At 39.8% G+C, this 15382-nt stretch overlaps 1 protein-coding gene across 8 annotated transcripts in view; it reads right to left on the bottom strand.

The window, feature by feature from the left end:
• Positions 1-273: 273 nt before the first annotated feature.
• The window catches only part of KATNAL2 (katanin catalytic subunit A1 like 2), a 28435-nt gene continuing 13326 nt past the window's right edge, over positions 274-15382 (bottom strand). For all 8 annotated transcript variants that reach the window (XM_088156263.1, XM_014894870.2, XM_088156259.1 and 5 more), the window contains 8 exons: positions 13513-13611; positions 12913-12976; positions 11570-11688; positions 9440-9531; positions 7782-7892; positions 2217-2379; positions 1018-1120; positions 274-702 (listed from right to left, as the gene is read on the bottom strand). In XM_088156263.1, coding sequence (XP_088012389.1) covers positions 563-702; positions 1018-1120; positions 2217-2379; positions 7782-7892; positions 9440-9531; positions 11570-11688; positions 12913-12976; positions 13513-13611 — 891 coding nt within the window. In that variant the 3' untranslated portion in view covers positions 274-562. The remainder of the gene's footprint in view (positions 703-1017; positions 1121-2216; positions 2380-7781; positions 7893-9439; positions 9532-11569; positions 11689-12912; positions 12977-13512; positions 13612-15382) is intronic.

Genomic DNA, 15382 nt, shown 5'->3' with positions numbered 1-15382 from the left:
CAACAGGAAAGTAATACACATCAAGGCTTTAAACTCAGCTGAAAATAGTGACAAATTAGCCAAATTTACATTTCTTGCTAAGGTTGTGAATTTCACTGAAAACTCCTATTTCGTGTTTCATTAAGAAAGGTGCACGTCTTTGCTGGGAAAGCTACACTGACTGTGATGCTCTATGGAATGTCAGAAATGGAGAATTACACTAATTGTCTATCTGCTTTTAAACTTTGCTCCAGTTCTACCCAAAATCTGTCATGAATAAAGACTGAGAATCAATCACTCTTTTAAGTCTTTATAAATAAAATTAAGGCTGGAGGCGTTGTTGCATAGGAGCTGCCATCACATTAATTCAAAGAGGAACTTTTTTGAATAAAGAATAACCACCACCCCTTCACCCACCCTTGCATTGTGAAAGTAAAGATTTCCCTCTGACACTTGTCACAGCATTTTGTGCCTTGAAACAACAACACTTCTTTCCCCATCACCACTTGATCCTTTGGAGGCCACTTTGGGTGGCAAATGGCTTGGAGGTTTTTGATTTTGGGGTTGGTTTGTTTTCTCTCTGTCAGACTGACTCAAATTCCCTCTGCCAAGCCGTGTACTTCTGGCTTAGATTCTTTGCTGATGGCTTGGTGTGGGTGATCACATCCAGGAAATCGGCTGTTGTGATTGTGTCCAGTTGGATCATGTGCAAGTTACTGTTACCTAAAGACAAAATTTAGTAAATCCTGTTACTATTACCAAAAGACACTCTTTTATATCCATGCCTAGTCCAACACTTAATGTAGGAAAACAACAGACTAAATGTAGTGAGATCAATTAAAAATTGTACTTATGCTGAGAGCACAGATAATGACAGCTCTAAAAGAAGCCCCAATGTTTAGAAATTTAGAGAGTTTGGAACTGTAGTTTAAAACTTTTCCAGGCAGATATCAGAGCTCCACCTGCTGGGGTTAGAATGTTCATTCCAAGAATTACATCAGGAAATCAGCACTTCCCAGATTCTCTGCTGAGAGGTACCTGGCTGATGATTTTCAAGAGCATCGAAAATTTTCCTCACTGGTCTCATGGCTGCCTCCTTGCATACGAGTTTTATGTCTGAGCCAGAGTATCCATTTGTTTCCTGTGATGGGATCAGAATGATACATTACAGTTCACAAATCAGACAGAAATGGAATTTACAGGCATATATATTGTGTATGTATTTATATAAAAATTTGTGAATTCTATTGCTGTCTGAAATAAATGTTTATAAACACACAGAAACACACACTAAATTTTCTTTTTTTTTGTACCATCCCCTCAAAATTATGTAGCTTGTTATTCTTTGAATGCCTACAATACCTCATAGGACTAAGGAAAACACTGGGCATTTCCTTACTAAATGCCAGTTTTCTGTAGGTCAAATAAAACCCACCTGAGTCCATCCTCAGCTTTCCTGTTAATAAAATAAATGAATTTCCTTATAAACCGAGAACTGAGCTGTATTGTCTCTGTAAACAGATGTAAGAATCTCAACTGGGTAAACTAAAATACTTAAATATATATTCTAATACAAAACCAGCACAAGGCTGGGACCTTGAGCAACTTGGGCTAATTGAAGGTGCTCCTGCTTATAGCTGGAGTTTGGAACAAGAGGATTTTTGAAGTCCCCTGCAACCCAAACCATTCTAGGATTCTATTTCCAGAGTCCAGGATGTGACAAAGGGACACATGAAGGAAGCTGAGGTACCTAGTGAATCTCTTTGCTGTCAAATGCTCTCTTCTGCTGCAGCAGTGGAGCTGTGACAAACCTCCCCTACACAATTAACTGTTCATTACCCCGATGAATTGAAGTGCTCCCAGCTTGGTGAGAACAGTGATAAAATCTGCTGTTGCTGGAAGTCTCTCTGTATTTAAGGCTGGAAAGCTGGCCCAGCAGAGAGGACCAGAACACACCATTTTGCAGGCAGAACTGTGTGAAACCAGTGATTCCCACAAGCGTGTGCCATGCTCAGCCCCACATCCCAGCAGTGTCCCTCTGGCTGCACCCCAGCTGAGCTGAGGTGTGATTCCCATGAGTGAGTGTGTATTCCATGCTCAGCCCCACATCCCAGCAGTGTCCCTCTGGCTGCACCCCAGCTGAGCTGAGGTGCATGCCCAGCTCTGTGTGTGACACTGGTCACTGTCCCAGCCCTCGGTCACCACCGTGGCCCAGGAGCAGCTGCAGCAGAGCCCACCTGGCTCAGCAGGCTGTAGTCCAGGTCTGTCCTGAGCTTCACGCCGCTGCTGCTGCTCAGAGGGGGCAGCCAGTGCTGGATCATCACCCTCCGTGCCTCTTGGCTTGGCAGGTCCACCAGGATCCTCTTCTCCAGCCGCCGCAGCATGGCAGAGTCCAGCTCCCTGCAAGCAGAGGAGGAGAGGGAGCGTCTCAGTGTCTCCGTGTGGAGACGTGGCTTTGACAGCCAGATCCTCGCCTGTGGCTGTGTCAAAAAAAAAATAATAAAAAGGGTTTATTATCCAGTGTATTCCTGCTCAGTGATATGCTGCTTGGGACACCGATGCTAACAGTAACAATCAGAAGTTGCCTTTTCCATCCCTCACCTTGGTACTCATCTGCAGCATGTCTCATCAGCAACAACCTCTCCCTTTCCCCCTCTGCTATTAAGGAGTCACTGCAAATTGCCTGTCTGGGGCACTCTCAGGACTAATTAATTGCTACTTAGTAAGGGATGCTCAGTAGGTAAAAAATTCATACTGGTCTTGGATGTGAGGCAGTGTATCATGGCAGAACAGGACACCAGACTGAGACTCTTCCTGCAATACTAACTATAACATTTTTTATATTTTTATTATTTATATCTTGATTTTTGTTTTGTTTATTTATATTTTTATTATGATTATAAACAGAAACAAAGGACATTATCCTTATGAAAAATATCACGTGCAGGGTGAAGAGGCTGGATAAATGTGTCAGTGAGCCAAAAACCCTGATTCTGTCAACATCAACACTGGTTATGATGTTTTGTCTAAAAAAAGATAAGAAAAAGGTCCTGCACCAACCTTTCCAGACTCCTTGTTCTAGTTTAAAATATTATTTAGTCCTCACACCTAGCAAGAAAATCTCAGCCAGGGGAAGCCCACTTCAAAGTTTCTTGTGTAGTCAGAAGAACAGAAGTCCTAAGCATCATTTCCACCTGTGCTGGCTGAGCATGAGGAACCAGCTGCTGGGGGGTTGTATCTGGAACCTGGGACTGGAGATACACTTAAATAAACCCGCCTCTGTCTCCAGATCCCTGGGCAAACTATTTTTCCCAGCAAAGTCAACTTTAAAGCAACAAATGGAGTTTCTTGTATGAAACTCCCTTTTAGTTCACAGGGAGTTCAAAGCCAGCTCAAGATGGATTTGTAGCCCAACACCAGAGCTGATTTCTGTCACCTTTGATGACTTTTCCTTATTTTTTTAAATACCAAATTAAAATTTAATTCCAAATCATGCTTTCTATAGCATAGCACATGATAAAGAAACCAAAAAATGGGCTCCCAAATCTCCACACAGGTGCCTGCCAGGCCTTAGCATGCCCGGCTGCCAGCTCTGCAGGAACAGAAGTGAACCTCTCCCCAGAAATGTCTTGGTTTGGGAGAACTTGTTCCACATGTGCTGATCCAAACAATGAACACAAGAAACAGAAAAACAGAAGCCCAGAGGACAACAGGAATGCACTCAGATCCACCCCTGTGCTACTAATCAAGGCATCAGAATTAAATATCAGAATTTTTTAATCAACAGTTGTTGCTATATTGATATTACTATTGGTATTTTTAGGCTGTTTCAGGTGCTGTCCAATGTTCAGTGCAATGCCTCTTGCAGAGGGTCCCACTCAGCAGAAAGAATCATGTTAGTCTCCTTTCACCTTGCAAATGTATTTTTCAGCTAAACTTCTTAAAATTGCCTCGCTTGGCTGGAAATAGTTACTCTGGCTGATATAACCTTGCTCTTATTTTACCATATTAATACCCACATTAACACCATCTATGTAAAAAGGACAAAAGTTCTCAGTGTTTTAGAGATGCCCACACGGTACTTTAAAAAGCCTTTGCAGGTAAAGGCCAACCACAGCCAGCCTCTGCAAATAGCCTGCAAATCCTCCAAATGATGACATTTTCCATCACTCCTTCTGCTTCAGGCCCCCCAAGAGCACAGTTTTATGGGCCCCCTCTGCCATGTTCTGTAAATAAGTCTCCAGCAGAAGTCTCTGCTGTGCCCAGAGAAGCTCTGCCACAGCTGCTCTGTGGCTGCCCCACACCTGAAGTGTTCAAAAACAGGGTGCTGGAACAACCTGGTCTAGTGAAAGGTGTCCCTGCCTGTGGCAGGAAAGTGGAGCTAGATGTGCTCTAAAGTCCCTGCCAACCCAAACCATTCTGTGATTCTGTGATTCTATGATTCTGTTTATCCAAAAGGTTACAGTGACCTGTTGGCTGAAGAAGGAAATAAAGAAACAATGTTTTTTTGTTATCTTGAGTGTTTAGGTTGTTGCTGAATTATTTTGTCAGTCATCAAGTGTAAGGTTAAGTGACATTAACCAGAGCAGAATACAAAGCACTGAGCCAACCTAAATATTCTCTGAAACAACAGCTAATGGCAGTACTGAGAGATGCTCATGAAAAGATAAACAAAGCTCTACAGACTCGTAAGATGGATGACTTTTTGCAATTAACATTAGGAGGCATCACAGATTCACAGAATGGTTTGGGTTGCAAGGTAAGAATCTACTGGCATGCACGACAACTTCACCCATCCTGAGGGTAAGGATGAGAAGAAAACAGCACTGCAATGAAAACTGAATTAAATGTGCTGATGCATTCGGAAACTGTGTGATTAAGGATCTCTTTATTCCTTCACTAACCTTTATTTTATTTACTTATATTCAATCATTTCAACAAGTAATTTATCAATAGAAACACCTTGCAGATGAGCAGCAGAAAGCAGGGCTGGGCAGCAAGCACAGGCTGAAGAGGAAGATCAATAGCTGCAGTGCAGCTTAGGACAGTGTAAAGAGCTTTGTTTAGGCTTCTTTTCATTCTTCTAAAAGCAGCTTGGTACTAATTTTTTTCCCTGATCAATAAATATCCATGTTAAACAAATCTCTTGAAATCCAGCTTAACAAATGTTTGCAAGAGCACAGGGCTGTGCTGTGAAGCCACAACTTAGGTAGCAGTAGGTATTTTGAAATTTTGTTACTAAATATTCCGGTGGAGATGCAGTCTGGGTCTGACAGTGGGGCTAAATGTCACCTAATACTCATAAAAATAGTCTATAATATATAGTTGGGATCCTAAAAGAGCTCCAAAACCTCCTGATCTCTCTGGAGGCAGATAATCCCAAATTCCCCGAGACTGGAGAACCCCAGTGATGTGAAAGCTCAGGCTTTCACCAGGCCTTCCATCCCCCTCAAACACCTTTCTAAGCATTTGCCCAGCCCCTTCTTATAATTTTTTCTGTGGTAGGCACATTTCCACCAGACAAGAGAAAAAGTCCAAAGGGAAGTTCTAAAGCCTCAGGTATAAAACTTCCATAAATGAACACCTCAGCTGCCACTCTTGTCCCTACACAGACTGACAGCTTTCTTTCAGGGCAGGTCCCACAAAACAGAAATCTTGTCGTTTTGTCTCAGCCTTAAAAAAGGCTGTCATTTTGGTGGTTCAAGGAAGCAATTTTGCAGAAATTAGAACTTCAGTATTATAAAATGATCAAAAATCAAATATGTAAAATACTCAAAACTGAATTCTGTGTATTTCACACAACTTCCCAGAAAGCTTATTCATTGTGTACGGCAGATACAGGGTAACAAAACACATGCAGAAATCTCTCTGCATGGATAATTATTTCACAGGATAATTTAAGAGACCACAGAAAGGTACAATGCACTGCTCAGAGCTTCTTCTAAAAGGGCAACAATGCTGCAATAACGTAAACATTTATAGTGGATTACTAACAAAGAGACAAATGTATTAATACTGTATTAATTCTCTTTCAAACTTAACTGTCCACACAGACAGCAGTTATTTTTTTCAGCATTTTCTTACAATACTGGAACACAATTAAATCGAATTCAGCTCAGTTCCTTTTATACAGCTACTGTAACAAAATGGGGTGGATTTTGCACTGATTTAAATTCATGAGTTTGTCCAAGACATAAATCCCTGAAACCAAAACATAGATTTGCTATTATGGCTATAAAAAAAAAGCCCATGGTGGCTCTGTATTCACACTTTTGGGCCAAGATAAGGACCAGCCTAACTTGGAACAGCTAACTTCTACACAAATTTAGGTGTTCACACAGCCATTCTCTCATTTAAAGAGAATGAAAACCCTGGACAAGACAAGCTGGGCTTACCTGCCACATGGGGCTGCTTGAAAAGATTACCTTTGAGTCTCAATTCTTAGGCAAAAACTCCATTTCTGCTGTTTAATTCTATCTGCCTGTTCCCTGGACCTTTTTATCCAGGCCTGACAAAAAAGAGATTGGTTTATAAGAGGAATAAAATATTACCACAGACTTTGTGAGAGAACATTTTATGATATGCACAACCAAAGGGTGCATTTGTATTTTCAGAATAATATATGCTCTAGGACTTCAGACTTTTCATAAGTACTTAAAGGGAAGCAGCTGTAGTTACACACCCAGTGACATTCAAACTCAAGACACTCCCAACAGTCTGCTGATCACAACCTCCAGCTCTCCAGTCACAAAGAGAGGCTTTTCCAACATTTCTCCCCCATGGCGACTTGTAAGATTCAACCAAAAATCAGTAATCTTGAAAAACAATCCATAAATGAAGCCTGTGGCTTTGTGGGTGCAGAGCCCTCACTTCCCAGCTGGTTTTAGGTGCCCTGCTCTGACTGTCACACTGCTGAACTGGGCAAGTGTCATCTCACTAAACAAGGCATCTTTAAGTAAATTTCAAGTTTTGCCCCTTGCAATGCTGCTGAACTGCTGCTCACACGAGGTCATTCTGGGAACACTTCCCATTGGGCTCCAACAAATGACACCCAGACCATGGCTTGAAGTTCCTGGGAAACAGGACTGCTCTCTTCTCCACTTCTGACACCAAGCCTCTGCTCTTCTCCGTGTGAGAGGGGAACAGACCCACTTAGGTCCATGTGCCTTTAGGGACAGGGGTATCCAGGAAGATCTCAGTGCTGTGAGGATCAGCAGCTCCTCTCCTGAACATCCACAATTGTTACATTACCAATATTACCTCCCTTCCTCATCCTCTCCAGCTTGTTTTGTTGCCAATACACCTCCTGCCCAGTTTGAGAACCAACATGATGAAATTCCACAGTTCCAATCTTAAAGTGCTTTTTCTTCTATACTAAATTGTGTTGAAGAAACCAAAGAATTTTGCCTCTCAACTTTTCAAAGCCACATTTGATACCAGTAAAATCCAACATTCCTATTTATGGAGTATCCTTCTAAGCACCAGATGTTTTAAGCACCTTACAGTTCCCGGCTGAAAACCCTTCTTAGCTTAAACATAGTAAATAACTTGCCTATAAAATCAAATACTCCATTTTAAATATTAGCAGCTGGTACGACCAGCATATGTTGACTTTATTATGGATTATTCTCATGTGACACAAATAGCAAGAATTGAAGAGTTTAAAAGTAAAAGCTCCAAATTAATCTTTAAATGCTTTAACCAAATATCAAGGCTTTTTCTGCAAAAGTCTAAATAAAATCTTTATCTGTGCTTAGAAGCTCATGAAAATGTATTCAAAATGTACTCTCTGGATATCTTACCATGGCAGATTGGAAGCTGCTAAAACAAATACAAGATCATCAGATCTGGCCAAGCCATCCATCTGCACCAGTAATTCTGTTTTCATCCGCCGACTTCCTTCATGTTCACCACTACCAAGATTCAGAGAAATATTATTTGCTCAGTGCATTAATCATCTTTATTTATACAGTGTCATTAACAGCAACTGAGTCCTTGTCACAGTTTTGCCCCAGTTCAAAGCATGATTAAGCTCCATTAGCTAACATCTAAGCATTAAAATCAAGCTTTCTAATGATTACTTAAATGGACTCTTTTCAGCGCATTAAAGTGAGGAGAATTCACTATTACTGAATCCAAAGAAAATACTTATTTTTATTTTTTTCTTCATGTTAATCTCCATGCAAGACCAATACTTACTGCAAAATACCTAGGGCTCCAATTGATTGATTGAATGATTGATTGATTGATTGATTGATCCATAGCAGTGAATTCTTTTAATGTAATAGTTGCCATTAAATAACTGGTGCACCTACCTCTTCAGGGTTGCATTTTTCTGTGAGTGAATGTGAAATGGCCACAAGGAGATAAACCTACTACTGAATTAAACACTTTGTAAAATGTTCTATCAAAAGAAAACAGAAAAATATGCCATACTGATATGAATTTAGAAATGGGGCAGAGACCACACAGAAAGAATCATTCTTCAGAAAAGGAGAACTTAAGCAAAGTGCTAAGAATTCTGGCCCTGATACAGGTAATGTGTTTTGCAGAAAACCAGCTGGAACTCTTGGTTCCAGATGTGAAGCTCTTGGAAACTCCTGGATCAAGCCCAGGGAAAACATCACGACCTTAGATGGTAAGGGCTGCAGTTCAGGTTTAATGACTTATTTCTGCAAAGGCATTCAAACATCAATGCCAAGTCTGTATTTAATAAGTACATGTAAAAATAAGTAGAACAGCTAGGATAAAAGCCCTTATTAGAATATATAGCCGAGTGATGTTAATGAGAGCTTTTAAATGTACATATGAAGGACAAATTTGGCTCATAATTTGCATCTATTAAGCGAGAATGACTACAAATAGCAACTTTACAATAGGGCATATTCTATTTACAAAGAGTAAACATAGAATATAGACAAACAATATAATATAAATAAAGTGATCACGTAATTCACTGTACATAGAATCCCCTGTAATGGGTTCCTAAGGGTTGTAACAGTATTTTTATATTTCTCTGGGTTCTTTCCCATCCCTAACCTTTTTCATGTGTTTTTAACTGGAAACTGTCTACATCTTGGATTCAAGTAACAACATACTCCTGCTCCTGCAATGGGAGGTGCTGACAATGCCACCAAAATCTGCCACTAACGAAAAAAACATTCCACTGTGTACACTCTCTATTACTCTGCTATGCCTATGTTCAAAGTATCACAAAATAAGCTGCTTCCTACTTACCTCTAACAATTCACCTGTTGTATCCCTCACCACTGCCCTTTATTCCCATTTCAAATCCCTTTAAAGTACACCACAACTGGTTATAAAACCCTGCACCTCCCACCCTCTGGCTGTCCCTGCAGCCCCTTGCTAATGCTCACACAACCTGTCTAGCTTCTCTGCTGTGACTGACACAACCACTGCACCTCTCTCTTTTAATCCCCAAAGTGGCCCCACCAGTTACCCAGAAGCAGTGCCTCTTTGACTCATAACTGACTCCAGCTCATCCAAGAAAATTGTGGAAGGAGCGTGGTACCGGGCAAGCTCGAACAACACCTGTCAGAGAGAAGAGGAAATGTGAAAGAAAAACTAACACTAAAGTGAACTGGCATGGAAGATAAATTAACAGCACCCACATCCCAAGGGATATCTGCTGGGAAAAAGCTCTGGGTAGGCTGAGGGTCCCTGAATCCTCTCAAAATCTGAGAGGTTTGTAAAGGAGATATAAAGAACACAGCCTTGTAATCCTGTCTTTATGTGTAAATCTTTCTGTCTAAATCCTATCAGAGTGCCCTGAGAATAATGGGATAGAAGAAAATGATCCATCAGAGGATTCTGAGAAGTCTTAAGTTGTTACTGAGATTAAACATGTGCCTTTTGTTGTTGCTCCATTTGTAGGTTTTTTTTTAAATAAGGATTTGACGAAAAAAATTGGAGGTCAGCTGAAGCATAATGAAAGAAAATGCACTGATTTTTTGATAAGAATCAAGCACTCATTTTTTCCCCTGATCAAAACAAACATAAATTCTTGAACAATCACGATGAAAAAAAACCCAAACTATTAAGCTGAAACAAAAAAAAGTGGATCTGCTCTTCAAAGAACGAAGTTTCATCTAATTTCCTGTAAACATGGAGAGGCATGTGTTAGGAGTAAGAAAACACTGTTAGTTCTTGAATAAAGTGGTTTTTGAGTTTTCAGATAAGTATCACTAGCAATATATATTAGTCCAGTACTTTTAAATCTGAACACTTAAACAACCAAAAATTTAAAATATACATATTATTTTTACCACTTTGAGCATGAAATACAGGGTTTAAGTTATTTGCCCAGAGTAACAAGTACACCATGACCAGTATACAATTTTACTAGAAATATAATACATAAAATATATAAAATCACAGAAATATGGTATAGAACTGAGAAAAACAGGATGAGAGGATATGCCTCCAAATGACCACAAACCCCATATATACTTTCCTATCACCAGTCTCATGTGATTTTAGGATATATAAATTCACACAATACTTTTCTTAGAGGTCTCCTGATCCACAATCTTACTTCATTTTTTGATTCTGCTGTAAGTTTTATTAAGGGTAAAATGCCACAAATTCAATATCAATGTATGTGCTGCAGCATGTTCACAAAAGCCTTCTGGATGATGGTGGCAGAAATCAGATCATCCCCACATACTCCTACCACAAAAGAAAATTCCAGGAAGCTACTGAAACAGATGTCAAGAGGATCAGTAATAGAGAAAGGGAATGTCAGAAGAAAAATATACCATTTTAAAGGACAAAGAAGGCAGGACAAGTAATGTGCTGCAGCCACTGCCTACATTTCAAGAGAGTAATAATGCCATTTGCAGGGAACAGTTTGCTATGGTTATTTGTTTCCAAGAGCTCTGCATTTACCTGAAGTGCAGCCCAGGAGATGAGGGTAAGGCAGGTTAAGGGCTTGTGGATTTCCACTGAGATGGCAGATGTTATGGAGAGATTCAGATGGGCAAGAATGCCCACGTGAACCCCTGAATTTTTTTTTACCATGAGTGAGCCATGCACACCTCTCACTAGTTTATCCACAAAAATGCATTTACTCCTTTGCCAGCAAACTACCTTGAAACAACATTACATCTGCATTTGACTGGAAGATCTTTGTGACAAGGGAGCTCTTTGCCCATTTTGTGCCATGAAGAACTTGGGAATCTAAATTATATTTTGCAGGGTGCCTAGGAGCAAACCCCTGCAAAGTGGATGTGAAGTGCTCTGAAGAGGTCACTAAGCACACACTAGTTTGGAACTCTGATTGTCTGACTCCTAATCAGGCAGTCAAAGATCTTTGCTGCCTTCAGAACATCTGCTCCATCTCCCATTACAGAACTGAAGGCCCACAGCAAGAATCCATTATGAGATTTCTGCAAAAGTGACGTTATTCCTGCTTTCAGAACTAGGTATAATCAAAGTCATGTTTTGTCTAAATCAGGAAAGATTATGAGTATCAGATGAACACTTGTTTCCAGTCCTGTGCTGAACCCCAGTTCTTCAAGGGGGAACATGATGTTTGCTAAAATATAATGAACGAGTTAGTAATTCTTACCCGGACAAGTTTTTCAGAATCACCCCTCCACTTGCTGACAATGGTGGATGCTGATATGTTGAAAAAGGTTGTATTGCATTCTGTGGCAACAGCCTTAGCAAGCAAAGTTTTTCCAGTACCTACAAAAAACAGTGTTTGAGAAATTCACTCTCCAAAGGAATGTAAATGTAAATGTTTTAATAAATTCCCCTCATTCTACTACCAGTCAGGTAAAAATAGTCAAAAACTCATAGAATGGTTTGGGTTGAAAGGGATCTTTAAATGCCATTGAGTCCAACACCCTACAATGACCAGAGACACCTTCCACTGTCCCAGGCTGCTCCAAGCCCTGTCCAGCCTGGCCTTGGACACTGCCAGGGATCCAGGGGCAGCCACAGCTGCTCTGGGCACCCTGTGCCAGGGCCTGCCCACCCTCCCAGCCAGCAATTCCTTCCCAAGATCCCATCCAGCCCTGCCCTCTGGCACTGGAAGCCATTGCCTGTGTGCTGTCCCTGCCTGCCTTGTCCCCAGTCCCTCTGCAGCTCTCCTGGAGCCCCTTCAGGCCCTGGCAGGGGCTCTGAGCTCTCCCTGGAGCCTTCTCTTGTGCAGGTGAGCAGCCCCAGCTGTGCCAGGCTGGCTCCAGAGCAGAGGGGCTCCAGCCTTCAGAATATTTTGTGTCCATTTCAGGACTGTTTGGAGAAACTCAGGTAACATAGAACTGCAAATGCATTCTCCAAATCCTGAGGCAGTGCATGCCGAAATGATCAGATGCCTTCTGTGGTAGGAACATCTACACATTCACAAAATAAATGGAGTTCATTGCAGTGACAGGCTTTGCAACCTGACTCAAGTGGCTCTTGTGCCCTCTGCTCCCTTCCAGCCACATCCTTGTGTCAAAGTGGGACAGAGGGAGCAGGGAGCTGCACTGACAAGGAAAACATCCAGCTGCAAGAAGCCAAAGCTTCCCCATTCCCAAAATAACCCCTAAAAGCAGAAGAAAGGAAGGACATTTTTCACTACAGAGGCAAGTCCATGGCAGATTTATTGACATATCATAGGATCGTGCCAAACTTGATTAAAATGGCCCAAGATAAGTAAAAACAGAGATCTCAGTGTCTGGTGTCTTGAACTGTTAGTGTAAGTACTGTCTCTGGGAGATTCGGGTATAAAAATAGCCAAGGCTCATAAGAAAAGCCAAGTTTGAGTGTCAGAGATGGACATAATCTTCCAACATTCCCTCCTTTTAATTTATATACAAAACGTTCTTTTTCAACCATCTGATCTAATTAACATTGATGATTTATCTACAGGACAAAACAAGAGGCCACGACAAACACAAAGATGTGGTAAAAAGCTCTCCATACCTGGTGGTCCATACAGCAATAATCCTTTCCAAGGGGACAGAATGCCAGTAAACAGTTCTGGATACTGTAGAAGCAGAAAAGTAATTCAGGGATTAAAAATGTATCATTGTAGTCCCCACTTTCACTGCTCCTAGCACATTCAAGGAACATAAGAAATTTTAAGAGAGGCATAAAACCACCCACACCAAAACAATGTGGCATGCATGATATGACTACTGAGAAAAATGCTGTCTTATTATTTGAAATCTGGTTTCAGTGTTTTTGTTTTTTTTTCAAGTACAATTGATGTGACATTCTCTTCTGTAAATAATTTTTCCTGGAATTAATAAAGGCCAAATCCAGCACTTCTTACAATGCCAAAGAATTGAACCTAACTCTTACAATTTTAATACTGAAAGGTAATTTCCCTATAGAAGAATGCATGTACCATTTCAGATGGAACAGGAATAGTTCTGGCATGAAACAGGAACACCAACAGTTCTAACACGAATGGCCTACAAAACCACAGAAATATTGAGAACTCTAAAACACCACTGTAATTGCAAGGAAACAAGCTAATGAGCCCAACCCTGGTTTTCTCAAAATTATTTAGCACCTTACCTTTATGGGGTAAACAACTGCTTCCTTGACCAGTCTTTTAGCTGCTTCCAGTCCTATAATATCTTCCCACTTCACGTTTGGATTATGGAGATAAATGTCCTGCAATGTACATCACATTACATCTTGTTAGCAAAACTCCTCCTGCAGTCAGATAATGATGTCTGACAAAGTAAAAGGATTGAATCAGTGATAAAATAATAGTGCTGTCAAATGATACAGGCTGTATTATTCAACTCTAGGTGCTAGGCACCTCCTAGGAGGGAAACATACACAGCAATCACTTCCCCTCCAGGCCTCAGTTTCCCTAATATATTCCTACCAAATGTAGATGCTGAGTAGATCTTCCTCATATCTGTTTTCTGTTAGTTTGATTTAGGAACCAACCAACATATCTAGAGCTATGGTGGTATGAAGGCTCACCAACCCTAATATTTTGTCTCTATTGCTGCAAGTATTGGATATTTAAAAAAAGAAGTAAAAGCAATCATAGTGACACATTGGTTCAAGTTTATACCCATCAGTGGACTCCAGTAATTCAAATTACATCTGAATCTTTGAGCTGAAACATCTTTATTCATTCTTCAGTGAATTTTTATTCCATCTTTTTTAAACATGTTTATCTTGTGGTCACAAGTTCCTCAGCTCACTCATGTGCAATGTGAAAATACTTGGGTTTTTTTTTTAAATTGATGCTCAGTTACTTTATGGCTGCACCTATTACTATGTTATTACCTATTATAATGTTAATAACTACTTCTTATGTTATTACTCATCTTGTAAGTAACAGTGAAAAATTTCTATTTACTCCATGCTATTCAAGATTTTATATGCTGCAAGAAAAGCTGTGAGAAACTGCAACAGGAAGAAATTTTCCCCCTAAGCGTCTATCAAAAGATAGACGGTAATTAGTCTATGCCCTGAAGCACTCAAATTAATTTCATTTAATTCATCAAACTTTCCAAATCTTCTATGAATCTTTTCATTTGCCTTCATAATATTTTTTGGCTTTGTGTTCCAGGGGCTAATTGTTCTGCAAAAAATATCATATCCTCAGTACAAATACTCAGGATAAATTCTGCTCTCCAACAAAAATAGTCCACACAGACTGAAGAAAAATTATGTGGTTGTATCCATAGGGAAAATTTGATTTAATACAATTAGAAAAAATTATTTATATAGAGTAGATTACACTTTCCCTTTCTATTAACAGTGAATTAAGATGAATCAGATTTCTGCTATTAAGTAGAGACTTTCTTAACTGTTTCCAAATTAAATTAGATTGTGATATGAAATAGATATAACATGCTATTTATTTTTATTGATTTATACATTGTTGATTACCATAGCGACTAGGAACATACCATAATGGAGCACAATTCAAAAAGCACACTATAACAAAGGGAAAGTAATATTTTATTGCTTTTCTTTGGGGTTTTTTTGGTTTTTTTTGTTTGTTTGTTTGGGGTTTTTTTGTTTTGTTTTGTTTTTTTGGGTTTTTTTTGTTTTTTTTTGTTTTTTTTTTGTTTGTTTGTTTTTTTTTTGTTTGGTTTTTTTGTTTGTTTGGTTGGGTTTTTTTGGTTGGTTTTTTGTTTGGTCTTTTTTGGTTTTTTTTTGTTTTTTTGTGTTTTGTAGCAGCAAGAACAACATTATTTTAAGGTCTACCATAAATAAAAGACCAGATAGGAACTGAAACAAGTGAGAATTTTCTTACTTTGAGGTGGGACATTTCTTAAGACATTTCTTAAGTTCTACTAAATGTCAAATGCAAAACTTGTGTACCAAGAATTTGGGCCACACACAGATATAAAAATCAGTCTGCTAAAGTCTTCCAGGCTTTTTAGAAAGATGATATCAAGCTGATACCAATCGT

Source organism: Sturnus vulgaris, chromosome Z, assembly GCF_052056855.1.
Source record: "Sturnus vulgaris isolate bStuVul1 chromosome Z, bStuVul1.hap1, whole genome shotgun sequence".
Classification (NCBI taxonomy): domain Eukaryota; kingdom Metazoa; phylum Chordata; class Aves; order Passeriformes; family Sturnidae; genus Sturnus; species Sturnus vulgaris.
This window is presented reverse-complemented; position numbering and strand designations above follow the sequence as displayed.